This window comes from Cucurbitaria berberidis (genome assembly GCF_010015615.1).
Source record: "Cucurbitaria berberidis CBS 394.84 unplaced genomic scaffold K460scaffold_3, whole genome shotgun sequence".
Lineage (NCBI taxonomy): Eukaryota > Fungi > Ascomycota > Dothideomycetes > Pleosporales > Cucurbitariaceae > Cucurbitaria > Cucurbitaria berberidis.
In genome coordinates, this window is record NW_024468937.1 from 4,168,256 (window position 1) to 4,193,171 (window position 24,916).

General features: G+C 51.1%; 11 protein-coding genes across 11 annotated transcripts; 4 read left to right on the top strand and 7 right to left on the bottom strand.

Annotated features, from left to right (window-relative positions):
• Nucleotides 1-404: 404 nt before the first annotated feature.
• Nucleotides 405-3,307, bottom strand: K460DRAFT_386401 (HET-domain-containing protein). The gene is made up of 4 exons (XM_040935591.1): nucleotides 2,826-3,307; nucleotides 1,267-2,773; nucleotides 996-1,218; nucleotides 405-931 (listed from the first exon to the last, which is right to left on the bottom strand). Exons 1-4 carry the CDS (start codon nucleotides 3,297-3,299, stop codon nucleotides 490-492), a joined length of 2,646 nt encoding a protein of 881 aa, XP_040788596.1. The 5' UTR covers nucleotides 3,300-3,307; the 3' UTR covers nucleotides 405-489.
• Nucleotides 3,308-3,947: 640 nt separating this feature from the next.
• On the top strand, nucleotides 3,948-5,896 carry K460DRAFT_395549 (flavin-binding monooxygenase-like protein-like protein). Its single transcript, XM_040936050.1, has 2 exons — nucleotides 3,948-4,008; nucleotides 4,059-5,896. Exons 1-2 carry the CDS (start codon nucleotides 3,963-3,965, stop codon nucleotides 5,825-5,827), a joined length of 1,815 nt encoding a protein of 604 aa, XP_040788597.1. The 5' UTR covers nucleotides 3,948-3,962; the 3' UTR covers nucleotides 5,828-5,896.
• Nucleotides 5,897-6,848: 952 nt separating this feature from the next.
• On the bottom strand, nucleotides 6,849-8,169 carry K460DRAFT_406260 (uncharacterized protein; the record flags this gene model as incomplete). The annotated part of the gene is made up of 2 exons (XM_040936935.1): nucleotides 6,849-8,018; nucleotides 8,071-8,169. 2 exons carry the CDS (start codon nucleotides 8,167-8,169, stop codon nucleotides 6,849-6,851), a joined length of 1,269 nt encoding a protein of 422 aa, XP_040788598.1.
• A 335-nt stretch (nucleotides 8,170-8,504) lies between these two features.
• K460DRAFT_266369 (uncharacterized protein) lies at nucleotides 8,505-9,125 on the bottom strand (the record flags this gene model as incomplete). Its single annotated transcript, XM_040927508.1, has 1 exon — nucleotides 8,505-9,125. A coding segment is annotated over one exon (621 nt), but the record flags the coding sequence as incomplete, so codon positions are not given.
• Nucleotides 9,126-10,262: 1,137 nt separating this feature from the next.
• Nucleotides 10,263-11,342, bottom strand: K460DRAFT_119262 (uncharacterized protein). The gene is made up of 3 exons (XM_040926614.1): nucleotides 11,019-11,342; nucleotides 10,852-10,914; nucleotides 10,263-10,750 (listed from the first exon to the last, which is right to left on the bottom strand). Exons 1-3 carry the CDS (start codon nucleotides 11,299-11,301, stop codon nucleotides 10,488-10,490), a joined length of 609 nt encoding a protein of 202 aa, XP_040788600.1. The 5' UTR covers nucleotides 11,302-11,342; the 3' UTR covers nucleotides 10,263-10,487.
• A 444-nt stretch (nucleotides 11,343-11,786) lies between these two features.
• On the bottom strand, nucleotides 11,787-12,614 carry K460DRAFT_286591 (uncharacterized protein; the record flags this gene model as incomplete). The annotated part of the gene is made up of 1 exon (XM_040928904.1): nucleotides 11,787-12,614. One exon carries the CDS (start codon nucleotides 12,612-12,614, stop codon nucleotides 11,787-11,789), a length of 828 nt encoding a protein of 275 aa, XP_040788601.1.
• Nucleotides 12,615-16,974: 4,360 nt separating this feature from the next.
• K460DRAFT_366885 (uncharacterized protein) lies at nucleotides 16,975-17,928 on the top strand. Its single transcript, XM_040933470.1, has 2 exons — nucleotides 16,975-17,106; nucleotides 17,160-17,928. The coding sequence occupies exons 1-2, from the start codon at nucleotides 17,055-17,057 to the stop codon at nucleotides 17,807-17,809; spliced, it is 702 nt and encodes a 233-aa protein (XP_040788602.1). The 5' UTR covers nucleotides 16,975-17,054; the 3' UTR covers nucleotides 17,810-17,928.
• Nucleotides 17,929-18,069: 141 nt separating this feature from the next.
• Nucleotides 18,070-20,091, bottom strand: K460DRAFT_119287 (uncharacterized protein). Its single transcript, XM_040926615.1, has 2 exons — nucleotides 18,546-20,091; nucleotides 18,070-18,481 (listed from the first exon to the last, which is right to left on the bottom strand). Exons 1-2 carry the CDS (start codon nucleotides 19,781-19,783, stop codon nucleotides 18,460-18,462), a joined length of 1,260 nt encoding a protein of 419 aa, XP_040788603.1. The 5' UTR covers nucleotides 19,784-20,091; the 3' UTR covers nucleotides 18,070-18,459.
• On the bottom strand, nucleotides 19,911-20,798 carry K460DRAFT_285232 (uncharacterized protein; the record flags this gene model as incomplete). Its single annotated transcript, XM_040928796.1, has 1 exon — nucleotides 19,911-20,798. One exon carries the CDS (start codon nucleotides 20,796-20,798, stop codon nucleotides 19,911-19,913), a length of 888 nt encoding a protein of 295 aa, XP_040788604.1.
• Nucleotides 20,799-21,393: 595 nt separating this feature from the next.
• K460DRAFT_286403 (uncharacterized protein) lies at nucleotides 21,394-22,674 on the top strand (the record flags this gene model as incomplete). Its single annotated transcript, XM_040928882.1, has 3 exons — nucleotides 21,394-22,220; nucleotides 22,271-22,381; nucleotides 22,518-22,674. The coding sequence occupies 3 exons, from the start codon at nucleotides 21,394-21,396 to the stop codon at nucleotides 22,672-22,674; spliced, it is 1,095 nt and encodes a 364-aa protein (XP_040788605.1).
• Nucleotides 22,675-23,163: 489 nt separating this feature from the next.
• K460DRAFT_286265 (MFS general substrate transporter) lies at nucleotides 23,164-24,655 on the top strand (the record flags this gene model as incomplete). The annotated part of the gene is made up of 2 exons (XM_040928871.1): nucleotides 23,164-24,048; nucleotides 24,143-24,655. 2 exons carry the CDS (start codon nucleotides 23,164-23,166, stop codon nucleotides 24,653-24,655), a joined length of 1,398 nt encoding a protein of 465 aa, XP_040788606.1.
• Nucleotides 24,656-24,916: the final 261 nt, after the last annotated feature.

The window sequence follows — 24,916 nt, forward strand, 5'->3', positions numbered from 1 at the left end:
ATTATGCCTGACCTTCCCCTCAACCGCCCTCCCTCCTGTAGCGGTTCCGAGGCATAGAGTTTGGGTTCGTAACTTTCTATTTCTGAGTGCGATAACATTGTGTATTCCAATATATAGGCGGACAGTGATTGGTATGAGCAAGCTGGTTCTGGTTGTCAATAAAATGTGGCAGAAATGGTGTAAGCAGGTTGAGGTGATTTTGTGCGAAATGCAGGTAAGCGCTACGTCGAGTCAAGTAGAGCCGTGTAGACGCTAAATTCTACGGCACGCCTATAAAGTAAGCACTACTTTCAGAACACTAACATCTGGACAAACGAATTGGCACCCTTCGAAGTACCTGGTAGCTACTCACTGCTTAAGAAACAGTGCCCACGTATTTCGTTCGGGTTAGCGCAAAGTGAGGAGCGTGAATAGGCCTTTGTGTTGTAAACCATAGTTTACATGCCTTTTTTATTTCGTATGGATGGTGAGGTACCAGTGCAGCATACATTAGCCAAGGAAAATCGGTTTAACACAAGGGGCGGGCTCGAAAGCGTCCTCTAGAGCTGACTGGAGTATCTGCCCAACTCCCCGGCGCTCTGCAATCCCGTCTTTCCAGATGACATGTAGCACCCAAAACAACTTCATGGGCTTATTCGTATCAACCTTGTCTAGCTGGAATAGTGCTGAGCTGACAGTTGGCGTGTGGCTGCGAGTAATGAGAAGCAACTCGATTGTAGAACCTGGTGGCTCCATGAGATGGGTGTTATCGGGATGGAGTGAGCCGACAATTTGACCTTTCTTTGACAGCAATGGAGTTCCAGAAATACGATCAAATGGGGATTTGTGAGAATGCGATTTGATATTTTGATTGTGCTGTGGTGTGTTGGTACCGGTTTGCAGGTGCAAGGATATGGTGATGAAGTCGAGAACCGTGTAAGGCGGGAATGCACTATTCTTTCATCAGTACCCTTTTACGCTGTAACGTTGGGATGAAGGAGTTATGCAAATCTTACGGTATATCAACAGTCTTTCTAGAGAAATTTGGATTCTCCTGCTTTTGCCTTTCCATGGCCCCTCTGCCGTTTTCTATCCGCCGATCCCTCCAGCCAGAAGCACCTTTTTCATCAGCAAGACTCATGTCTCGTGAGTTTCGAAAGCTGCTGAGTTCTAATTCGTCATCGTGCGAAAGAGACTGCCGACCTATGACTGTTCTGTTTTCCAGTGCGCGACGTACACCTAGCACGTATTAGAGTCTAGTGATCCGTGGGATGGGAGATGTCTCACGACCATGGCGACCCGCCATCCAATTCATAAGTGCTAGACTCTCGTGAATATTGTCTATCCGAGAGACAAGCCTGTTGAACTCAGATTTACCGTTAGCTAAGTCCAGAGCTTTGATATTAAAGCCAGGCAAGGCACCTGACTGCTCGGCCTCCACTGAACTGTTTTCCCATTTAGAACCGAAACTGTAACCAGTGCGGATACGATCCCAGTGAGGTACGCCCCCGGAGGAACCGCTGCTATGAGAGAATATGCGGTGTGTTTCGAATTGCGGATCCCGTAAAGGGTCGGTTTCTGACGTAGTGGGATGAAAGAGGCTTGGGAACTGCTGTATCACCTCTAACAGCAAGGACGGTAGCTCGTAGGGTCGGAATGATAAATCTTCCGAACTCCCCGTGGCGTCCAAGCTTTTCCAACTTACGATCCGATGGTACCTGAGATGCTTGAAAATATTCACGGTATCCTGCACTCTCTCGGTGGTGCCGTCTTCCTTTTCGTTGAACCACACGAAGTTCTCTCGTGGCCACATAATCCGTCCCTCCCAGCCAGCCCACGAAAAACTTGCAAATCTATCTCGTCGTCGCAAGTCACCATGCGATGCAACAAAGAGTACGAAATGGTCGAGGTAATACCCGGGGAGGCCTTCAACCATTATACAGTCCATACCCGCTGCCATTGGACGTGTTACTCCTGCAAGAGCGCGCAACGCGTCACCATCGTTTCGTAAATTTCGGGTTGAGAAATCTTCGCATAGCTTCTGATAAGCCCAAATGGAGGGAAGAAAGCCATCAACCGGATCCGGCATGCGACTAATATTACTATCATCTGCGTCGAGACATTGGATCCACTTTTCGGCCCACGTCTCTTCACTCCAATTTGACTCCTGACAGCGATAGTAGACCTGCCCGTTGATGAAGATGACTGTTCTTTTTGGCAAAACGAGTTCTTGGAGCGTCCAACCTCTCTCGTTGTATGTAGATCGGCTTAGATGCCAGTCGATGCCGTGTAGGATTGTCATGTGGATGCCTGGTGCAACCTCCCTTATTATCTGTGGTACACGTCTGCCATCTTCTTCAGTATGTTCCAATCCCGGTAGTCCGGCATTAGCATCTGTGCCTGAGCCCGCAACAATTGTGAAATATGAACCTCGATAGATCGAGTTCATCATGTTAATGCCTAGGACTACATCGTCCAGGTCATCTTGTACAAGGCATAAGCCGTCGACCCATAGATACCGCTGCCCCAGAGCTTTGACAAGCTTAATTGCATCACTGACTGTGTTAGGTAGGTCTTTAAGAACACCGTCTAAGCCACGGTCCTGGGAAAGAGTTTCGAAATTACTCTTCTGAAGCTTTAGCATCGGTAGCGCGCCCCACACATAACTCAATGTGACATATCTGACATCCAAGGCGACCCTTCGAATGCAGCCAGATTCGACATCGATGACACGGAAATTGGACGTCGCGTTTTCGTTGAAGCTAGACGAGAAGTTTCTATCTCTGACTACTACCTTCGATTGATTAGCCTGAACACATAAAGGATATCGCGAATGAGATGTATACCTCGTCTTTCGTCTCGATTTGATGCTGTTGACAAGCTCCGTGATTATCACAGCAAACTTGTAGCCATGAATTCAATCTCGATATATCTATCCCGGCCCCGGGCAGTGCTCGAGCGGTATCTGGGCCTCTTGCTTGAGCTGCGTTTTCGGCCACGAAGGCTATTCTCGTACCTAGTCGAGAGGGGTACGATAACCGGAATGACTGCTCGTCTGGAAAGACTAGAACACTGATTGCTTGATTAGAGTCGATATCCTCGTCGTGCGTCTTTTTAACGCTGCCAAGTACAGCGTCGACTACCAGCTTGCAGAATGCGCATTGTTGGCGTTGCTGTAGCTGACACCACGTGCCGAGGCACCAGCCGCCATCGCTGTCTAGAGGAGGAAGCTGTGCAAGCAGCTCATCGTGCGAAGGAAGTTGTGCATGTTGCAGTTGGACTCTATTGAGTTTCTGGCAGAGTTCGGTGCAGGTGCTCATTTTTTTGCGAGTTTCCAGGACGTGGTTTCAGTTGGTGGGGTGTGATGTCAGATTGTCATGTTGTGATGGTGCATGTTAGTGCCGGGCACGGATATTATATTACTTCGTTTCTTTTTACCCGTGGTCAATCTCATCTTCCTGCGAGATATCCACGAGCGACCGAAATTTTAATAGCACAATGGCACCCTGTAAAGGTTTAGCTTTGTACCTTCGCAATAAGTCGAGAGACCCTAGCCGTCAAGAAAGCACTTCGGCATCGCAAGAACCACCAACTCGTGGATAAATTCTGCAAAGAACGAGAGCAAGATTCGGGTGACTTTATTTCAAATCCAGTTGCAGCACCCGTCATCGGGTCACAAGTACCGCTGTGCTATAATTTATGGTGGCAATAGATTGTTACTTGAAGCCTATACTAGCTACACTACCAATCAGAGAGAAGACCACGCGCAAAATGAAACAATATCTTACCGTCTACTCAGTGTCTTAGGTCATATATTTTTGCGCCCTAGAAAGCTTGCGATGCGACTACGCAGGTATGCAGGGGCGAATGGGAAGCTACAGCGTAAGCGCTAGTACCCACACAGTTGCGACAGCGAATGCCAGGTATATCAATGTCAGCGTCCCCCCTCTCCCTCCGGCACTCCTATCTCTACTTTGAAAATCATGGCTCCGCAGCAAGAGCATCATGATGTCGTTGTTATAGGCGCAGGTGTGTACCCCACCTCATTACTATTGTTCGCGATCACTAAGGCCTCCCAGGTTTTGCCGGTCTCATAACAGCCCACCGCTACCTAGACCTACATCCAACAGCATCACTCGTTATTGTAGATCGCAATGTACACGTTGGCGGTGTCTGGAGTCGAGATCGAATTTACCCGGGTTTCTACACGCAGTTCGTCACAGGACTTGCGGAGTTTTCAGACCTGAAGATGCGCAACCCGCCGAAAGAGGACTGCATTGGGGATTGTTTCAAGGCGAACTGGATGAGTGACTATCTGCAAGAATTTGCGACAAAGATGATTCATGATGGGAAGAGTTTGCAGGACAGATTTCGACGTGCTGAAATTGTCAATGTGACGCGAGATAAGCTCGATAAATATATACAATGGCGGGTTGTATGCCGCGATTTGACAGGACATGAGGACAATCGCACGTTTAAAATGGACGATGGAGAAGCACACATTGATGTGAAAACAAGGAAATTGGATACCAAGCTCTTTACAGCACAAAAGCTGATCGTAGCCACCGGGGAATTCTCGACACCAAAAATTCCGAGCTTCAGAAACCATTCCCAATTCGGTGCGCCAGTAATACATTCAACGAATTTCGGCGAGTCGGCAATTCTCTCAAAGCCCGACATCAAACATGTCGCCATCCTCGGGGCCGGGAAGTCTTCAGCAGACATGCTCTATCTGTGCATCAAATCCCTGCCCCCAAGCACTACGTTCCATTGGATCATTCGTGCAGACGGGACCGGCCCAGGCTGGTTCTCACCAATCGATCTCGCATCCCCTTACGCAAGTACCATTGAATCCGCCAATACACAAGCCATGAGCTTCATGCAACCAAGCATCTTTCACGAAGAGGGCTGGTGGGTGTGGTTTTTGCATCGGACTTGGTTAGGTGTTTGGCTGGTTTCCTGGCTCTTCGGTCTGATTGATGCGGAAGCTAAGAAACGAGCTGGTTATTTTACTAGAGGAAAAGAAAGTCAGGAACGCGGTTTTGAGCAGCTAGATTACAGCCCTGGAATCTTCTGGATGAACAGCGCTGGTGGTGCACTGCATCACAAGGATTTCTGGGATCTGATCGCTTCCCGCGTTGTCGTTCATCGTGCCCATATCACCTCGACAAGTGATCATACTCTCCACCTCAGCAACGACACCCAGATCTCATGCGACGCACTGTTACTTGGCACTGGTTGGACATCGAGCCTCACTTTTCTATCTGATGAGCTCAAAGCCGAGCTAGGACTTCCTCATGATCACGCGCTTGATTCGCCAGAGACAGCCGCAAACTGGAATACATTAGAGATCGAAGCTGAGAAGGAAGTATTCAAACGATTTCCGATTCTTGCTAACCCGCCGAAGCACAAGCTCAAGCGAGCCTACACCACCCCCTATCGTCTATACCGCGGAATTGCACCTCTCAATGATCCCTCACACAGTATTGTCTTCGTCAACTTCCTCCTAAGCGGGAATATGATCATGAACGCTGAATCACAGGCCCCGTGGGCTGTGGCATATCTCTCCCAATCCAATCAGCTCCGACTTCCGTCTATTGAAGAGCAGAAAAGGGAGGTCGCTATGCAGGTAGCATGGAGTAGGAGGAGGTATCTTTCAACCGGGCAACTGGGTAACTTTGCAGGGTTCGACGCAGTAATGTACACAGGCTTGTTATTAAGGGACATTGGTGTAGAAGGACCTTGGAAAGCAAAAGGAGCTTGGGGAGTCAGGAGGCCTGGGGATCTGGGCGAGGCTTGGAAGTTGTTTATGGAGAACCAGAAAAGATTGTCAGCAAAGGAAGGATGAAAAGGGCACAGGAAAGCACAATATCTAGCCAATAAGATAAAACACAGCTCCATTTCAGGCTTATGTGACCAACACTGTCTTTCTAACTACACCTATCGCTACGTTGATGACTCCATCGACCCCGGATTTCAGGACCCTCCCAACTGAGTAAATTTCTACGCTCTACCCAACCCGGCCACAATTAGATATCCACGCATCCCTCATTAATACCCGCTCATCTAACTTTTCAAACCTTTCAGGCACTGATCACACTGCGCCAGCATCCATCCACCGACCTCCGTCCCAGCAACTTTCTTCCCTGTAGCGATACATATATCGAGCGTATTGCTGTATTTGTCGCACGGGTATGCAGGAGTCTTGTGCATGCAGGTATTGATAGGCTTCTTTGGGTCTCCCTCGTTTGTAGACTCGTCTGAGTATGCCATCTCGGTAGGTTCGTCAGAGTCTCCCTCCCCGGTAGGTCTCTTAGGGTCTCCTTTCTTGGTACGTTTCTTCGAGCCTCCCTTGTTTGTACGTTTTTTTGAGCGTCTCTTCTTGGGAGGCAGAGGGGGACCTCCCCATATCCAGTGGACGTTCGTGTTGTTAGGGTCGCACATTGCCGGGCAAAGGACGGTTGGTCGGTAGCTAAAGTTTGAGAGAAAGTTTTGTCGAGTTTTGGTAGAGAAGGTGCTGTAGTTGTATAGTCTTTGATTTTGGTAGAGATTGTAGATGGTAGGATGCAGGTTGATGAATTTACTTTGGAGAGAATCGAGAGCTTTTATGATAGGGAATGACTTTTCTTTTATGACTGGGCTTCGTGTGGTACGAATTAGTGACTGTTTTCTAGTAGATGGGTGTATTAGTGGGCTGTGCTTTGATGACTAGATCTACCTTTTGGATGAGTTTTGGTTCCCCGATAGTAGTTTTCAGTCATATTCTAGTACCAATGACATTCACCAAGAATATACGCCGGTTTCAGCGCTACAACGCTGCGCACCAACGCAACGAGCCTAAGCAGATTTCTGCAAAGGCACACCCGAGTTTAAAAGTCCCACCGTTTCCGAGAGACTGTAGGCGGGATATCGTAAGAGCGCGCAATATCAGGTCTCGCAGCGGGTGTACTAGGACTAGTGGTGTTCCTACTCCAATTCTCACTAGAGTTGACACTTCTGCTCTTGCTCCTTCCTCTGCTACTATTCCTACTCTCTCGCCCTCTCAACTTTCCACTCGTCACACTAAACTGATTAATAGTCCCCACGTCCTCACTGGATATTGAGCCGTCTCCAAACTTAGTTGGCACTCGTGTTATTCTGCCACGTTTTAACGGCGAGGGTGTTGACTCGGCTGCCTTGGTAGTTGTAGTATCCTCTGGTTTGACTGGTGAAGCATTCCACTCTTTTGCATACAACGGTGTGGTATCGATCGTCGCAAGTACATCTTCCGTCTTGTCAGTGAGCGGAATGCGCTTCGATGTGCTGAGTGCGCGATGACGAGGGCCCGATGGCGTAGACTTTGGTGGTGCAGAAACAGGGCGTGTGAGTGCGGCTTTTGACATACTCCTCGCCTGGGTAGCCTTCGAAGGCCGTGAGAGCGGGCGCGCCGGGGTTCGAGTGACGGTATTCGACGGTAGTGGAGTCGGTACAGCTTCAACGATATGTGCCTTCGAGGTTTCCAGGCGCGTTTTTATGTCCGTCGATTGTGCAAGTTGTGTGAGAGTTGCGGCTTCCTCTGCCTCAAGCGCGGTGAACTCATTGATTAGTTTCGCCCTTCTGATGGCGATGTCTTGCAACTTTCGGACAAGTGTGGAAGAACCTGCTGCAACCTTTACACCGTCTCCATCATTCTTATTTGAAATATTCGAAGCTTCTCCTCGACCAGGTTGCGACAAAGTAATCGGCGTAGAGGTGACATGACTCACGGTGGTGTCAGATGTAGAGCGAGAGTGCTTGCCGCGAGTGCGAAGTGTATTCGAGATCGCCACACTCTCTGCTGAGCAGTTCGCAACTTTAATGGGTCGCCTAGTCGTTCTTCCCTCGTCCTTGAAGACAGTAATCTTCTCGATGACACTCACACCGGGCATTGCGGTGTTGCTGTGCAAAGCCTGAGCTGGGTTGACTGGAGGAGTCCGAGCTAGAGCTCGTGCGCCGGGGAAATGTAATATAGCTGCATCCTTCGCCGGCTGCGGTGATTGTTCGCTCGAGCTGGTATGCTCCTAAAAATTTCAGTAACGATCTGAATAGAGGAGGAGATAGGATGATGTGTACCGTTCCTGTGAGAGTCAGTTCCTCTAACTCTTTCAATGCTGCGGTGTGTTCAAAGTCCACCGAGTCCGACGAGCGCTGATGGGTACGAAATTTCGGCATCGTGACGTTTTAGAAAAGTTGATACAAGTCGAAGAAGTAGAATATAGCTGCAAGGTCTAAGAAAACAAATATATAGCAATGGTGGGGTAGCGGGGTAGTTGAGGATCAAGTAAGATAGGGAGCACAGAGTGAAAGAAAAAGCTACTACCAACATGGCGTCATTACATCACAACCTTCCCCGGGGCTTACAGGTCGAATTTCCATTAGGATCTTATCAGATTCGCGTCCATTCAATTCCCCGATGAAAATGCAGTTTGACGTACTTGAAAAATATCCGCAATCAATACTCTTCACCACCGCACGTTCCGAGTTCACCCAACTTACTCAACCCGCCCCATATACACGCCCGTCAACTCAACAACCGTATCCACAACAACCCCAGCCCGACACCCGGCATCAGCACCAACAACCGCCAGCGCAGGAAACTGCACCTTAACAAACCCATCCGCCAAAAACGCGAGGCCGAAATGAACATCCGCGCCCGTCTCATGGCACCTCGCAGCATAAAAGAGAACCTGCGTACTAGCCTCAGCAGGCAAATTGATCTGATCAGTACTAAACGTCCGCGACCCAAAATCAAAGTATACCCGCGACGCGTTGAAGATGGTCTGGATACGCAGGATACCCCGTGGCACCCACTGGGGGAGGTTCCAGCTAAATCCGTTCTCGAAGTAGCGCCATAGCTTTGTGGAGATCAGATCCCACATGCTGTGTTCTGAGAACTGCGTTGTTACTAGGACGGTGTTCCATAGTCCCGTGACGCCTTTACGAGTGGCATGCTCTCCGGGCGGGTGGAGGTTGGCTGTGTCTTCGTATGCTTTGCGGAGCTGAGATTCACGGCCTAGGTGTAGATCGTAGACTTTCTTTTGGAAAGCGAGCTTTGTTTCGGCCGCGAAGTCTGGGAGGCCGGAAGCGCGGTAGCGGTGCTGCATGTGGAGCGCATGTTGCTGCCAGATATCGGTGTTCTCTTGGGGAAGTTCGCTCGGGCTGTTTGGGGGTTCTTCGTCTTGCTTGACTGAAATGCCTCCATCGTGTCTGCCCGGATCTGGCGTGTTCTCTTCATCTCGGAAGACTCCAAACTCTGTTCTCTTGTCTAGATCTTCGTCGCCTAGGATTTCTTCAAGCGTATGCGTCTTCCCGGCCCACTTGCGGCACGCTTTTCCAACGGTGTTAGCTGGAATTCCGTCCTTCAACATGGTTATATGGTGGGCCACTGCATACTGAGCTTGTTTCAGTTTCTTTCGAACGACTTCCAAGGCTGTCGCATCATCGCTTGTCTTGAGCAGATCCCGCTCTTGCTTTAGGGCTGCCACGTCCTTACGTTTCTCTCTCAGTGAGATTTGCAGCTGCAGTCTCACCTGAGCGGCAGTCTTAACCTGCAAGTCATCGCTGTGTGCCTCACTGTACCATTGTCGTAATGTCTCCTCCCGAACTCGCCAAAAGCGCTGCTCAAGGCGCTCTTTTTCCTCCTCCGTTTGTTTAGGTCTCTTCACTTTAGCCATTTGAAGCCGAGGATGAAATAATAACTAAGAGCAATCAAAAGCGAGGGCAATAGGTGTAGACAAGGAGATGAAGGCAATGCTGGCTGTGGGAGTCAAAAAGTGCGGGCAGCCTTGCTATAGGTCGATTGACTTACAAAACATGTCTAACAGCGTGGTTGACGTTTGTACCACTTCAGTTGACAGCTCATGAGGGAATTAGCCTCTCAGAAGCTTGCCCGCACTGGAATGCTACATCCTCCTCGGCTGAGTACCAATAGGATAGCGCCTTGGCCAATATGACAACTGCGCCGAGAAACGAAAAGAAACGTCTCATCTCAAGAATGGAAAAAATAGGAGAAACGTGATAGGAAGAGAGGTCAATGTGCATACGTGAGTGCTGACCCGCAAATGCATGCAACTACTGCCACCATAAGCGCATGAAGTACGACAGCATATCGTGTCACCGAGAGATGCTAGACTTACGGTATAAGGAAAGCTAATTCTTTCATACATAAGTCTCCACACACATGCGTTTTCGATGCTGATCACACATGAAGTCTGGGCCTGGTGCTGCAAGTCATAGTATTACTAGTGCTCAACTGCATGGCACTAGTTTCGATGTGCCTTTCGGAACCCGTCCACACGTTGAATTTGTTTTTCGGCATCCGTGAAGTCTTTTCTGCAGCTGTAATCTGACTCGCGAGAGCAGACCCGCGCATTCGACACTGTCGTGACGATATGTAGAGCTCATCGTTAGTTTCATTCATATACTGCCATTTCTTGCCATCATAAGCCTTCTCACTCCAGCCATCGCTTCGCCTATCCTTCTCCTTCATCCTAGCCAATCTCCATCTTATCACCCTCAGTAGCAAGTCTCTTTGCCCTCTGCTCCTCCTTCCTCGCCCGCCTAGCACTGGACTTGGTCATCTCCTTCCCGCCTCCATGCTTGCGCTTCTCACGATACTCGTCTAACGTCATGCCTCTTCGTTCTGCGGCAGCGGCCTGCGTCCGCGTAACAAGCTCCTCAAACTTGGCGCGGTTGTTGCCGCTCTTTTGCTTGCGGGCCTCCATCTTGGCTAGATTCTGGCGTGTGCGCTTGTCTGACAGCGTATTAGGATTTACGATGGGATGATGGTGGGTGAGAATAGTGAGTAACGGCGCTATGGATCGATTGAGGAAGAAACTAGAGAAGAGCACTCACTCATCTTCTTCCCAGCGGGGACTGGATCGGTTTCCATAACAACGTCGCCACTTGCTTGCTCCACTGTTCCTGCGCATTACCGTCAATTTCTCCTCTTGCCAATCTCAGTCCACGTGCAACATTTGGCATGCGTGACCAGTGTTTCCTGTTGTGTGACTTGAACATACCTGATACGCCGCCCGTTGCTGAAGCGTCGCCATTTGGTGCAGAGAAAGCAGACCCCAACAGGCTATCCAGTTCATGAGTTAGCGCACCGATCCGCTTCCGCTCTCGCTTTTTCTTGGACTTTGTTCGCTTTTTGGACGGTGAGATGCTCCGCTCGCTTGTCGCTGATTGGTCGCTATCGCTCGCGTCTGAGGCGTGCTGGTCCTCCCCTAATCTGAAGCCTGTATTCGCGATTTTTGCTGTCTCCGCCGATGCTGGCACTGCAGTTGTAAGTGCGGAGTTCATTATGCTGACTGTAGGGGTTGGGTTGACGTGAAATGGGACCTGGAAGCAGAGTCAAGCGTTGGGGGAAGAAAGTGAAGATGGCAAGCTCGGAGGAACTTTTATCCATCAGATCTAATTCGTTCCCTAAGCCTCTACCATGATCGGCGGATATAGATGCTCTGTTCTCGCGCAGCGTTGCCTATCTAACATCTACCTTGATTTTCCGCCTTTTGAAAAGAAGTCATGCTATGCAGTATGCCGCCCAAACGTACAACAAATAAGTATAGATGTGAAGGAAGGTCGGTCCAAGGATGTCATGATGTATCCGTAATGGGAACTATGAAGAGAGTGAAGGTAGGAATAATAATGAGGAAATTCGTGAGTCGTAAATGCATGTCCAAGCACCCTGGTCGGTGGCCGAGTTGGCCAGTCCAATTGCGCCCAACTCCAACCAAAGCTCAGTCTAGCTTCTGTCCCTAACTCCAGTCCAAGTAAACATCAATGCGCTACTGTTCAAGGTCGTCGTCTACAAAGAAACCCCAGAACAGTACCTCCTCGTTTTCGCGTCCTCTTAGTCGGCCGCCGTAGACGTCTGCACACATCTCGATGGGCACCTCGAGCTTTATGCATCCGTTACCCAGGAATGTAAACAGCAACCACGAATCAAAGCCGGGAAAGGCGCCACCGTCTTCTGGTTTCCTGCTCAAAATGCCTCTGTTCTGTAACGACGGCGCAGTGGGTAGTCGGAAGGTATGGTATGGTAGCGTCTCCATTGAGTCGGCGACGTAAAAGGCGTTATTAAGCGCGAGCTCAACAGTGACCCATGGCGACTGGGAGTGTGATGGTTGCTCTTGTGTATCGTGGGTCGAGCGATGCTTGTGGAAGCGTAGTGTGCCGAGTCGGAGCTCAGTTGGCTGCCCTAACAGGTCGAATAGCTCGGTAGAGTAAAGCCGGAAATAGCCATTGTGTAAGCTGCCTAGGTCATCGTCGTCTCCTGCACTGCCGTCAAGCGATAGGTTGTGCAGCTGCTCTTCTACACGCTTTCCCTCCGACTCGGCTTGATTCAGTGATCGACGGATGTACTTGCACGTGTAACTGTTACTTAGGTCCGAGATGGCCAGCCGACAGGCCTCACGTCGAATGTCGTCCCTACGCCCACCCTTCAGCTGCAGGGGCTTGCTCTCTTCTGCATCCTCGAGGGAGCGCAGCAGTCCTGTCTCGAAGCCCTTGACCAGCTCCTCGAACTCGCGCATCACCCGAGCGAGGGGAGACGAGTCGGCACTGGCAGCTTTCGCATCGCGGGGCGCTCCTCCATCTCTCTTCAGTACGGCCATTGGGGGAGGCCAGGGCCAATGCGCGTGGTAATCGCAGGCTGTGTGGTTGCTGAGCAGCCGCGGTTGCTGGGACGCGGTCGTGAGTCGTGAGGGGTTGCAGCTCGGCTTGTGGAGCTTCGGCTGATGCTGCACGGAGACGCGGCTCGTGTTTTGGGGGGGATGGATCGTGTTGCGAGGGGGTTTCGACCGGACAATCGTGAGCGAGTCGGCCGTTAGCGGTGGTAAACAACAAGAGGCTGCGAGCTCAAGGCTGGCATTAGGAAACAAAGACACATTCGGTTGCTCGAGGGAGGGACGGAGATTTTGCTTGTCGCGGATCGAATGCGTGCCAAGGGTCGGTGTTCTGGCTTGTCCATCCATGCCAGCCATCGGACGCACTACTGCATCCCCGGCCAATGAAGCTATTTGGATGTGCACGGGCGATTCGCTTTCGACTTCCCCGATAGAGGTGCGTCGAGCGGCTAAACGTCCAGCAGCCCATTAACAAACGGACCCGGTGCAGCTATTGACTGGGAGCGACTGGCGACTTTGGGTGGGGCTTGGCTCTCACACGAAGACGCTGAGCAGCGGTTGCTCGCCTCACAGTTCGTGCAGCTAGCAGCAAGCATCTGCATCAGCAACCGCCAGGCCCGCCACCACAGCAATTCTCGAACTCCTCCCCACAAAACTCCAAAGGCACGCCAATCACCAGAGACCAGGAGCAGTCCTGCATCACACCTGTTGGACGCCACGCATGCCGGTCAGCGCCCCTCTGACTGGGGAACCAGAGCGTCAGGTCGCCCTCGGTGCATAAGTCCAAGACATGAACCGGACCACCGGTAACGACCTGCTGCCTCTTCGGACCTCGAGTGGTCGGGCCCAGGGAGAGCGGCTGTCAGCCAATTCGCCAGCTGCTGCGTAAGAGGGTACCGACCCGAATCTTTGCTCTCCAACAGCCGGCCCGATCGATCGCACGAGACATGAAGTGGGCTGAAGATGAACATGCAGGTCGAGATTTCTTTCACGGCGATGGACATGGTAGACACGAACCTGGGAAGCGGTACGTGGAACCTCTCGACGATTTGTGCCACCTCAACGGCCGCCTTGTGCCAGGCCGGCAGCGGACTTGGACAATGGCTGCTCACCGTCCAAGTGTGTGCTGTCGGATGCTTGAACGAGAATGCAGTTTTTGCCCGAGTCTCTGTCTTCGATAGACGCGGTGGTCAGCGCTGTCGTCGCTGAGTAAAGAGGACGTAAGAGGACGTGGCTGTCTTGGAGATTGGAAACGTAAGGCGACCCCCACACCCTCCCTTGCCCCCCCTGCTGGCGTGAGCCCGTGGATGCTGCAATAATTGTTGAATTTGTGCTAGTCTTCTGACGAGAGCAGTGGCATCTTCAACATGGACGGGCCTGGTTGATCAGGTCATCTGAGTGGTTGTGGGCGTGAGACAGGTGAGTAAAGGGCGGAGAAAGCGTGGGGTGGCCAAAGACGGTCAAGGCCGGTGTCAGCCTTTGTGCGCTATGCCTAGCTAGGAACCCGCCTTCCTCCAGCTACACCCACCCGGATGAGCCTTCCTCGGAGCTGTAGAGGCTCCTGCCCTAACCAGCCACTTCCAAGGTTGCCACCTCCCTTCTTCATCTGACCACCTCAAACCCACCATCTTGGAAAAGACCAACGTCCATAGCAGCTCTCGTAGAGCTCACCTATCCCTCGCTTTCGGCCTCTCCTGCGCGTGATTGGAAGGCTTACAGGGCCTATGTATCTAGGGTCTACGGCCGCGGGCTTCGGCATATCTAACACGTAGTACAGCCCCATCCTGCGAACTCTGAACACACTCTATGCATCGTCAAATCTCTCCAGTCCCACTCAGGAAGCTTTTGAGGTGAGGGAGGTAGCGGCGTCTTGTCTCCACAGTCGCCTTTGACGGCCTTCTTCTTGCCTGCCCCAAAGAACCATGCACATGCATGTACAGCACGGCTTCACCAAAGTCCAATATATGTCATCATCAATGTCCTAATAACTGCCAGACATCCAGGAAGCTCCAAGATCAGAACCTCTACACCTAGCGCGGCTGATAAATCCTTCCCATGGGAACATGCTGCGAGCTTTGCTGTAGGCGGTCATCGTCCACGACAGGGATATAGGTGCTTACCGTCAGCCTGGGACACTCACTGTTTGCGTGCTTCTTATCTTCATCTATGTCGTATATTACCCTGCGCATGATAATCAATCCGACCCAGCCCTACGGGCCTTGGCCCCGGTATCTCACGCGCAGCAATTCTCACGTCTGTGGCAGCATCGGAGGCGGACCGGTAATGGTCTTTCACACATGGAGAGATCGTGAATCGATGAACGAGGTGTCGGATGGCACCTTGCAACCTCAAAATTGATCTGGTATATTAGTGGATGCATACTAAGATAATTCGTCGGTCATGGTCATGGTGGTGACATTTCGAGACTGATTAGAGTTTGTTTCGTTGTAAGAACAAAGTCTACCGTCTTTTCCAATTCTCGGTGCTCACATAGCTCTTTCCTGCTCTCACTTCCGGCGCAGCTTCGCTTGATGTCAATAGGACACTGACTGGCCCCTCTCTACGGGCTTTACCAAACGTTAAGAACGCACCTCCATCTCCATCTCCGCAATCTTTTTTCTTCTCAAAATTGTCACCTTTGCAATGTGTGAGCTTTCTTACTTTATAATGATTACCATTTCTCTCTAATAGCGTCGCAAATGACTTCTGCATAGTCTCAAGCTAGCTATGCTATCTCTCGAATGGCACTGCGAGCAATAGCTTCCCTGTCCTAGTCACTGACTCCAAAGTTTCGCGATGAACCATCGGATATAAAAGCTTTTGATCGGGAAACATCATGGACGCTAGCTTGGGGGCAGGTCGGGATGTCAAGGCCTGGAACTGCACTGAACGCTCTTTGCGGTCTCTGGTTTCCTGCTCAGTTAGAGCCAGAGTGAAAGACAAAATGGGTTCGCCAGAATGTTCCATCGCCGCAGCGGCGCTCGTTTCCCACAACGGCACGTTTGCCAAATCGACCCGCCAGCGCGTTTGTCCTTAGGCCCCGGGCATTGCAAGCCTGCTGCATCAACAGCACCTCAACCCTTTTCACATTCAACCCCAGCCCTTTCGCGCCTTGTCTCTTGATTCCCACCAAAAGGTCGTGCCATGGCCGCGTATAATCAACAGCCCCCGCCCACGAACCATGGTCTCGACCCCGGCTTCATTGGTCGCGGAGGCTATAACAATGGCGGCCGCGGTAATGGCAAGAAGACGCGCGGCGGAAAGTTCAACGGACACGCTAATAATAATAACGGTAATGGCAAAGGTCGCGCTCTACCTGTGAATCAGAAGTACGATCCGCGAGCCGTGCCTCATACTCCTGCCGCAGTTAGCTACCCCCCAGGCTCACTACCCGCGTGGCAGACGCCTCGTAGCGGCTACCCGATACCAGTAGGCGCCATGGGTAGCATAACAGGCGCAAGCCAATTCGCTCCGGCCACTCCTCCTGCGAGCCACCCTACAGCGCTGATGGGATTCGCAGCGCCCAGCCCTTCGGTCGGGCAGCCCATACTACAGCACATTTCTAGCTACGGTACGAACAATACGCATATCTCCCCCATTGCTACGCATGCCTTGCCCGTTGTTACGCCCTCACTACAGCTCTCCCCACCAAGTACTCACATCGCCAATCCGACCCCCGTAAACAACACCATGGTGCTCAAAGCGGTCCAATCGAATGGAGGTGATGCAGAAATGAAGTATCATGTGGAGCTCTTGAATGCTACATCTGTATTCAGCGCTTCGGACACGAGTACCACCATGCGGGGAGATGCTTTCGCCTTCGTTCCCACGGTTCACGCACCGACTCCGCCTCGCGATGATCCGATCGATCTAGCGGAGAGCATGACTATCTCGACCCCAGGGACTCCAGCGTCAGATATTCATACAGGTCAGTCCGCTTCGGCGACTCCAGTGGTCATATCCAGTGCTAAAGATGTCGTCCCGATAGATGATTCACTCTCACCCCTGCAGGAGTCTCACAGGGGCCCGGAAGATATCCTTGGATTACTCAATCACAATGCCATTGCTGTTCTCCAGACTATCGATGTGGCTGATGCCGCTGCGCTTCGAAACAAGCTATACCAGACGCTTAAGGAGCGCAATGCGAACCAAGACATCATTCTCAAGTTGCAATCGCAGATCAGTTCCAACCTTGTTCGCGCCTACGACCAAGAACGGGAATGCGAGAAGAAAATTACCACCATGTATGATCAGTTCATCTCCAAAATGACCGCGTCATTCGACAGCGAGGACAAGGAGTCTCTACAGCGTGAGGCTATCAAGCTCATGAAGCTTGCCACGGAGGAATCAAAATTGGCAGCACTATATCGCAAGAGCATTGAGACACACCGACATAATTTGAACGTGTCAGATCGCAAGCTCATGAACATGTCGCATATGTGCACGGATGCGATTTGGGGTGCTGTGGTGCAAACTCTCGGTATATTCCATTCTCTTATCTCTTCTACGTCGATTGCACTGACATGGCAATAGATCGCGCCCAGGAGACCGCACAACAGGTCGGTGACAAGGAAACCGACAAGGCCACCGCCTCCATGACGAACAGGCAGATCAAGGACGAGGCAGAGCCCGAGCGCCCTGAGAAGGCCACCCAGCAGTCGGTGTTTGAACGCCATCCTGACAGGGTCCACCGGAGTATCGACGAGGTACTTGAGGACACAAAGACTTTGGAAGAACAAGTGAAGCTCAAAGAGCGCAGCGAGGATCTCACAGCTGAGAAGCTGACGACTATGATCCAGGAGACGCTCCATGTTGGAACGAACAAGAAGACGGACAGTACCACGGCGAGCAAGGGAAAAATGCCTGTGGTATATAATACGGAGCCAGCTAAGGAGCTAAGCAAGAAGGAAGGTATCGCTGGTATCACGAACAAGCAGGAGCAGCAAGATGCCACCGGCCACTGCATTCAACAATCCACCAAGAAGACTGGCGCTCAAGACCAGACTGGCAACAAGGCAGTCGAGGAGGGCTCAACTACCAAGAAGCAAAAGTACAAACACAAGAGGTACAAGAAGAGGAACGGCGGTGACTCGAACGGCGGCTCGAATAGCAAGGTCGAGGATGAGGCTCCGAAGACCAAGCACAATGCAACGATCAGCGGTGACTTTAAGAAGGGTGGCTAGACTGGCGTTGGATGACTTGTCAGTGTTACTTCCGTGGGTTGAAACGCCGTTTAGCATTTGCAGGAGTTGAGTTGAGTTAGGGAAGTTAATGTATCGCCTGAAGAGACGAGTGAAGGGCGAAGACGGTAGCTGAGACGACGGTTCTGCTAGTCTTGACGTGGCTGTCATCTATCTGTGTTCACGATTGGATAGAACAAGCTACGATTCTTCTTCGCCTGTTCCACCAACTTTTGCATGTCCAACTTGGTCTCTGTGTTTGTCTGGACTTTAAATACTAATTGACAAACTCGCTCGATTCCACAGGAAGATCTCCAATCGATGAGAGCGAGAAATTGCAGATAGCATTCAGAGGACCCAACCTTTGCAAATCTTTATTCTTTACTATCGATCGAAATTATGACGTAACAGCTTCTGACAAGATCCCTTCCTAACACAGTGATGAAAGAAGCTTTACTAAGCTTCCATCACTACCATGTCATCCTTCAATCTAACCCACATGCTCAATTCACACTCAACAAGCATGATACAGCCTTCAACATGCGCGCCTTGAAGCCCCAACCTCTCCAAACCGAATATCGTCCCTCAGTCTTCCCCACCAAACCTCCCCATCTCCCCATCGAACTCGCTGACCAAACCCCCAACCCACCCCCTCAACTTCTCCAAGCCCGCCCCCTCTACTCTCTCCCTCCCCTCCTCCTCCTCCTCCTCCTCCTCCAAATCACCTAAAAACGCCCACTCCGCAATAAACAAATCAAAACACAACGCACTCGTTAATTCAATCTTCCTCTCTACGCGCGTGATGGCCGCCATGGCATCTGCCTGGTTAAACCGTGTGGATTTGAGCGTTTCGACGTGCGCAAGTAGAACCTCTGTTTGTGAGACGAGGGTAGATTGTTCGGCTTGCATTGCGGCGAGGAAGGACTGTGTTGGTGTTAAGGGGATGAGATCATCCGGGGGAAAAGGTTGATTTGGTGGGGTGGTAGAGGGAGGCGGGATTGGGCTGGGTGGTGTGCTTTCAGTGAAGGCCTGCTCGGGAGATGGTGCGGTAGAACGCTGGCGTTGCCTAGTGTGTTTGGTTGGGCGTTGTGGCTGTACTATGTTGAGCTCGTTGGTTTCGCAAGTGGGGACGGCCGGGCTGTAGGGAGCCTCGACAAGAGGAGGAACTGGAGCGGATGGATTAGGAGAGAAGGACGACGCCGCATCGTCTCGTAGTCCATCCGGCGAATGATTCCACGGCGCTTCCACCTGTGTTCCCGTCTCGTTCGTACGTCTAGGCGATGCGGGTTTTGGTTCCTTACGGACTGCCATCATCCCATCTCTCTTTCGTCCCCTCCTATTCTTCTTCTTCTTATCCTTCATCGTCTTCTTATTTCCCACATCCGCAAGAGGCAGCTTCTCTTCTTGTCTCTTTGTAGCTCCTACTTCAACTTCAACTTCCACTTCCACCCTTCCTGCCCGTACCACCGCCTCACGTAGCTCGGCACGCTTCTCCCCTCTCTTCTGCCTTCGATCTCTTCGCTTGCGCTCTCGCGCCAAACCTTTCGCTTCGGCTTTGTGCACATTCTTTCGCCTGCTCGATAAGATGTGGCCGGAATCATGGCGGTGCTCTTTTTGCCGCTTGGGTGCGTGAATGCTGCCCTGGATGATCCGATCGTTCTGTGTAGGCGTAGTTTCATTGTTCTTTCCTGGATGTCCTGGAGTGGGCGGCGGTGTCATGAGAAAGCTGTGAGCGGGAGGCCGAGTAAGGTGGTTTGGTGGGTAGCTCATTGCGAAGAATTTGACGTGTAAGGGATACTTGCGAGAGTTGGCTTGTAGGATGTCGCACGGGGTAGTGCTCTTTTCTGGCGTGAGTGTCGCAGGATAGGGCGTTAGGACATATAATTGGAGTGTTGATGTTGCCGTAGATGTGCAGACGTTTAGGCTGGTTGTGCGAGGTCGGTGAAAGTGAAGTGTGAGCCAAGCAGCGTCACACATGAATCTAAGTGTACATGAACAAGGTGGTTAATCTCACACATCCAATAACATGTGGGAGCAAAGAATGGCGCAAGAATATTAGGATAACAGAATGTGACATAATTTCTATTCCTTGTTGCTGATCGCCCTACTCGTAGAAGACCAAACATCTGACCTCGATACTCTGCCGTCCGGGGGCATCTTCAGGCGTGTTCGGGTCGCTAAAAGCGGTATGTGGCGTCCTCACTGCGAGGCCTTTCCTCCCATTTGGCATGCCCTCTCCATAGCTGTCAAAGCACTTAAGTAGGAGCACTTCCTCGGGGGTCATATCCTTTTGGTAGTAGAACTTGTGCCTCTCGCTCGGTGCTACGGCCATGGTTTCGCCTCTGACTTCGTACCCTGCAGTTGAGGTATAGTTGTTGGGATCGGGGAGAACTTCTTTGCCACGGTCATCAATGTCCGCAGAATCTGCACGCTTCGGGTAAAGAAGGTCTGTCGCAATAAAGTCCTCTGGAGAGGTACTGCGCCAGTCTATCACCGCCAAGGGACTATCGGATGCAGGGTTCTCAATGGGTCTCCAGACGTTGATGATCTGGTATCGGCCTTTAACTAGTTCGTCTGCTTCTTCTTTGGGCAGATGGCGCCGCACACGGGCTTCAGCCGCAGCAGGGGTCTGATCAACGTGGACTTGCTGAACGGGTTGACGTGGGGAGTCCTTGATTCTCCGACGGATAGTGTGGTCGAAGATGACTACTTTCTTGATCCCTTGAATCTTGTCGCGAAGCATGTTTTCGACTTCCCGGTAGTAGCCTTCTCTTACGGCTGTGTCATCGATGAATAGCTTTTCATTCGCTGGGTACTTGTGTACTTCGAAGCCCGAGTTGTCGGTTGTGAATTCGTGCTCTCTTCCTCGCAGATTGAACACTTCTCGCTCATGCCTCTTTTGAGCGAAGTTGTTGCCAGGGCCGTCGACCTTGGACCATGGTTTGCTGTCATAAGACGCGGTGTCGATGTGTACAAAGCTTGAGGTCGTCATGTCTGCAGACGTCGGAGAATGTGGCAACGGACTCCAAAACTATGAACGGCGTGGTGGTGTTAATGTATGGGCTGCTGCTTAGAAATGCTGCATGACGCCATCTAGAGATTTGGCCGATGTGCTTGCGGCCAATCAGCGGCTTTCATCTCGAACAACGCGGAATTTGTGGCAAACATTTTCGGATGACAGTTGCAGCTGGTAGACTCTAACTTTCTCGGTATAAGAGAATACATTGAGAGCACTAACTGCATTCTAATGAATGGTGGGACTCAGGCTTTGAAGGGGATTGAAGAGACTTGAATCCAAACGTTGCTTGGAGCACTTGTTGAGCTTTTTTTTGGCATCATTACAATGATGCAACACCGCTGTAAAATACCATTGATATACTGTAGACCCAATTACGATTGCTATTTGCTCGAAAAGAAAGAAAAGAAAGAGGAGAGACGACGGGTGAACTTGGAAAGGAAGGACGAACGATGAGTAATCACGGACTCCGAAGCTTTCCATTGGCTGAGACCGCTTCCCCGCAATCTGTGCCGCCGTCATCCTCCAGCTTCGCCTTACTCAACTTATATTACGCAACTCGACATGCAAGATGCCGCGATACGTTAGTGACGATGAAGAACCTCTCGACGACAAGACGGCAGCGCTCACTCTCAGAAATAAGCGCACCGAGCGCATGAAGCGCAAAGATGCAACGCGACAACAGAAGCGGGACGCCATCGTCAATCTCACCAAGCTCCCTACCGAGCTCATTCTCGAAGGCCTCAGATATCTTGAACCTTCCGATGTCTTCAATTGCAGCTTCGTGAACCGTCGATTCCTCAGTCTTGTCAACGCGAATGCCAACGTTATCGGCGATGCCATCATAACCCGTCGTTACCACATTCTGGCGCAATGCTTTCCCAAGCCCAAGTTGCTCGACGATGTGGAGCCCCATTTACAAGCCCTTCTCACAGATCCGAATCGCCAGACGCAGCTCAGTATTCACAAGCGACCGTACCAGCATATCCAACCGCCCGACGCGCAGGAGCTCTGCACCTGCTTGACGTGCATCTTGACGTGGAACAACCTGGGGCTTGTGCTAGACTTTGCGCACTGGCAACCTCATCTCGACACGGGAGAGCCAATACCAATAATAGCTAGAGGGACAGTGCCAGAGTGGAACACTGAGCTTGTCGCACGCAATGCAAGAATAGCGCGAAGAGCTGTCGAGAACTCGCTGTGGTATGCCCGCATACTCGAAGCGCATCTGGACAGTACCAGACGATCCATCAGCAGACATGGGAAGAATAAGGGAAACAAGAGGATACATGTCGCTATGACAGAAGCAGATGCTGAGTCCGGAACAGATAGCTTCCTGGCCAAGCATGGGCCGCCGAGTATAGAGTTTCCCTATCAGCGAGACGAATACTATATGCTGTATGATAATAAGAAACCTCGGTGGCATATCAGTTACTGACGGATCACAGTGAAGCATACCTGCCGAATCGTTGGTGGAAAAAGGTCGAGGGACGCTGGGTATACAACATAGCAGGCCACCACGAGCGCGATCTAGAGCTCGTCCAACGCCTTGCCAGCAGGTAATACAGTCTCAGCTCTCTATGCATTGATTCAACTTGTGCGTCATCTTCAGTCTCTGAATCCTACATCGCACACTTTTTCCTGCGCTCACTAGCCATTGAAATCAAATGTTGGAATGCTACTGATCGGCTGCAGAGACCAGTTCGCGCTCTTGAACCACGCCATGGCCTGCATCGATCATGACAACTGGATGACAGACGTTTTGGATTTCAAGACTTACATGGTGGCTAGCAAGCGTGACGCCTCTACATCAAGGAGACCACGACTAAAGTACTACGCTGCAGTTGTATGACTGCGATCTCTCTAGTACTCAAAAGGCAGATAGCCCAAGATCACAAGCGAGTCTTTTCGTTGTTTTGTGAACACTGTTCTTGTTGCTCTAGACCGATATCGGTCGCCATCGGCAGCTTGCACCCTTCGCTGTCATGGCCTGTGCGGTTGGTAAGCGCTGCCGATTATCAAGCATTGAACCGACGCTTGAACCGACGTTTACCCCTCAACATCTTCCAGCGCAGGGCAAGACATTTACTTAAAGGTTGATCAATGTCCTATTTGAATCATCCTAGTTATCTATGTTGTACGACTAGTTCACGAGCAGTGGATCTTACTCGTTGTTTAGTTAAACAACTTCTATCTTTGTCTCTAGCGGCTTCCCAACGACCCACAGATGCGTATTTCAATGACTCCCAAGTCTATAAGAACAACAGCGCTGTTTCCTGGGAGAGTGGTGTCAGACTAACTTAATAAAAAGTTCGCATCCGGCACTTGACTACAAGTCATCATGGATCAGAACAGCATTGAGAGAGAGGAAGAGAAGGCACCGAGTATCGGAGAGAAGACCGATACCTCTAGTACCAATGACATTCAACCACCGCTTTCTCAACCAGGACCAAACGTCTCAAAAACCAATTCACGGCACTCTAACGCCCTCTCTCGTGTCGCAAGCCGGCTCAGCACGCGCTCGCTCAAAGATCCTGGCCCACCTCCCGATGGCGGGGTTGTTGCATGGACCCAGGTGCTTTGCGCCTGGTTCGCCATTCTCAACACCTGGGGGTTCGTAAACTCATTCGGCGCTTTCCTACCCTACTATCGGACAATTTTGCCCCAGCCAGCATCGGCAATCTCCTGGATCGGATCCATTCAAGCATGGCTGTTGTTTGCGCTTGGTATGTTTAGTGGTAGAGCCCTAGATCGCGGGTGGTTCAGGCCGATCGTGGCGGTAGGCATTGCCTTCCAGCTCCTAGGTATTTTCACGCTGAGTGCCGCAAAGTCGTATTGGCAACTACTCCTGACTCAAGGGCTATGCACCGGCATTGGGGGTGGCATCTTCTTTGTTCCAATCATGGGGCTTTGCGCGACATATTTCTCTGCGCACAGAGGTATGGCTATCGGTATCGTAACGACTGGTAACTCCGCTGGAGGTGTCATCTACCCTCTTGTTGTACGTCAACTGCTTCCCAAAATTGGTTTTGGGTGGACGGTCAGAGTGCTCGGGTTCATCAACGTAGCAAGTCTCGCCATTGTAATTGCATTCATGAAACCACGATTGCCGCCCAGAAAATCCGGTCCGCTGATCGACTGGGAGGCGTTGAAAGATAAGCCATACGTCTTACATGTCCTAGGGATGTGCTTCATTATACCCGGAATATATATCGTATACTACTATGTACGTTGCCTCTATTCACATTTACCAACAAATTCAGAGTTGATCGCTCTTGCAACCACCATCTACTATCATACACCGCTGACCGCCATTTCAGATTGCGTCTTTCGCCCGCGACACCCTCTCCATGCCCTACACCACTTCCCTAAACCTCGTCATCATCGTCAACGGCGTCGGAATCCCCGCACGAGTCCTCCCAGGCTTCATCGCAGACCGATACATTGGCGTTCTCAACACGATGACCATCTGCCTCCTCGCCAACATCTTCATCCTCTTCTCCTGGCTCGCCGTGGACTCCATACCCGCAGTGTACATCTGGACGGTCTTCTACGGCGTATTTAGCGCTGCTTTCCAGAGCTTGTTCCCTACCTCGATCGCAGAGTATAGTTCTGATATTGCGAAGACGGGGACGAGATTGGGTATGGGGCTTAGCGTTATTGGATTTTCAGCCCTGGTGGCTGGGCCGCTTGGGGGTGCGCTGTTGCAGGCTGCGCATGGGAATTATACAGTGCCGATTGCGTGGGCAGGTGCGAGTACGCTTGTTGGCACCATTTTATGTGTTTGTGCGCGGTGTATGAAGTTTGGGTGGGGAGTGCGGATAAGATGTTAGGGGTTTTGTTGGGTTGGCGTTGAGATGGGAAGTCGAGATTCTCTGTTACAGATGAAGTCCACGGGCATGGTATGGTTTAATTACGATAATCTCGCGTTAGAACAAACACCCTGCGTGGATTGTGGAGGGCTCTAGACCAGCTTTACTGGACTTTGCAGAAAAATCAACACTAATACCCGGTACAATAGCAATGAGCTACAGAAAACGTAAAAGGTCATTCCCGATCATTGCTCCATCAGATCTTCGGGACTCAACATGAAT

Coding starts and splice junctions, on each gene's coding strand:
- K460DRAFT_386401 (XM_040935591.1), bottom strand. CDS start 3,299: ATGAGCACCTGCACCGAACTCTGCCAGAAACTCAATAGAGTCCAACTG. Junction 2,774..2,825: donor AAATCGAGACGAAAGACGAG/GTATACATCTCA, acceptor AATCAATCGAAG/GTAGTAGTCAGAGATAGAAA. Junction 932..995: donor AGAAAGACTGTTGATATACC/GTAAGATTTGCA, acceptor ATGAAAGAATAG/TGCATTCCCGCCTTACACGG.
- K460DRAFT_395549 (XM_040936050.1), top strand. CDS start 3,963: ATGGCTCCGCAGCAAGAGCATCATGATGTCGTTGTTATAGGCGCAG. Junction 4,009..4,058: donor TGTCGTTGTTATAGGCGCAG/GTGTGTACCCCA, acceptor AAGGCCTCCCAG/GTTTTGCCGGTCTCATAACA.
- K460DRAFT_119262 (XM_040926614.1), bottom strand. CDS start 11,301: ATGAACTCCGCACTTACAACTGCAGTGCCAGCATCGGCGGAGACAGCA. Junction 10,915..11,018: donor AGCAACGGGCGGCGTATCAG/GTATGTTCAAGT, acceptor GCGCAGGAACAG/TGGAGCAAGCAAGTGGCGAC. Junction 10,751..10,851: donor CCCCGCTGGGAAGAAGATGA/GTGAGTGCTCTT, acceptor ATACGCTGTCAG/ACAAGCGCACACGCCAGAAT.
- K460DRAFT_366885 (XM_040933470.1), top strand. CDS start 17,055: ATGTCGCATATGTGCACGGATGCGATTTGGGGTGCTGTGGTGCAAACT. Junction 17,107..17,159: donor TGCTGTGGTGCAAACTCTCG/GTATATTCCATT, acceptor ACATGGCAATAG/ATCGCGCCCAGGAGACCGCA.
- K460DRAFT_119287 (XM_040926615.1), bottom strand. CDS start 19,783: ATGTGTGACGCTGCTTGGCTCACACTTCACTTTCACCGACCTCGCACA. Junction 18,482..18,545: donor TTTGATTTGTTTATTGCGGA/GTGGGCGTTTTT, acceptor GAGAGAGTAGAG/GGGGCGGGCTTGGAGAAGTT.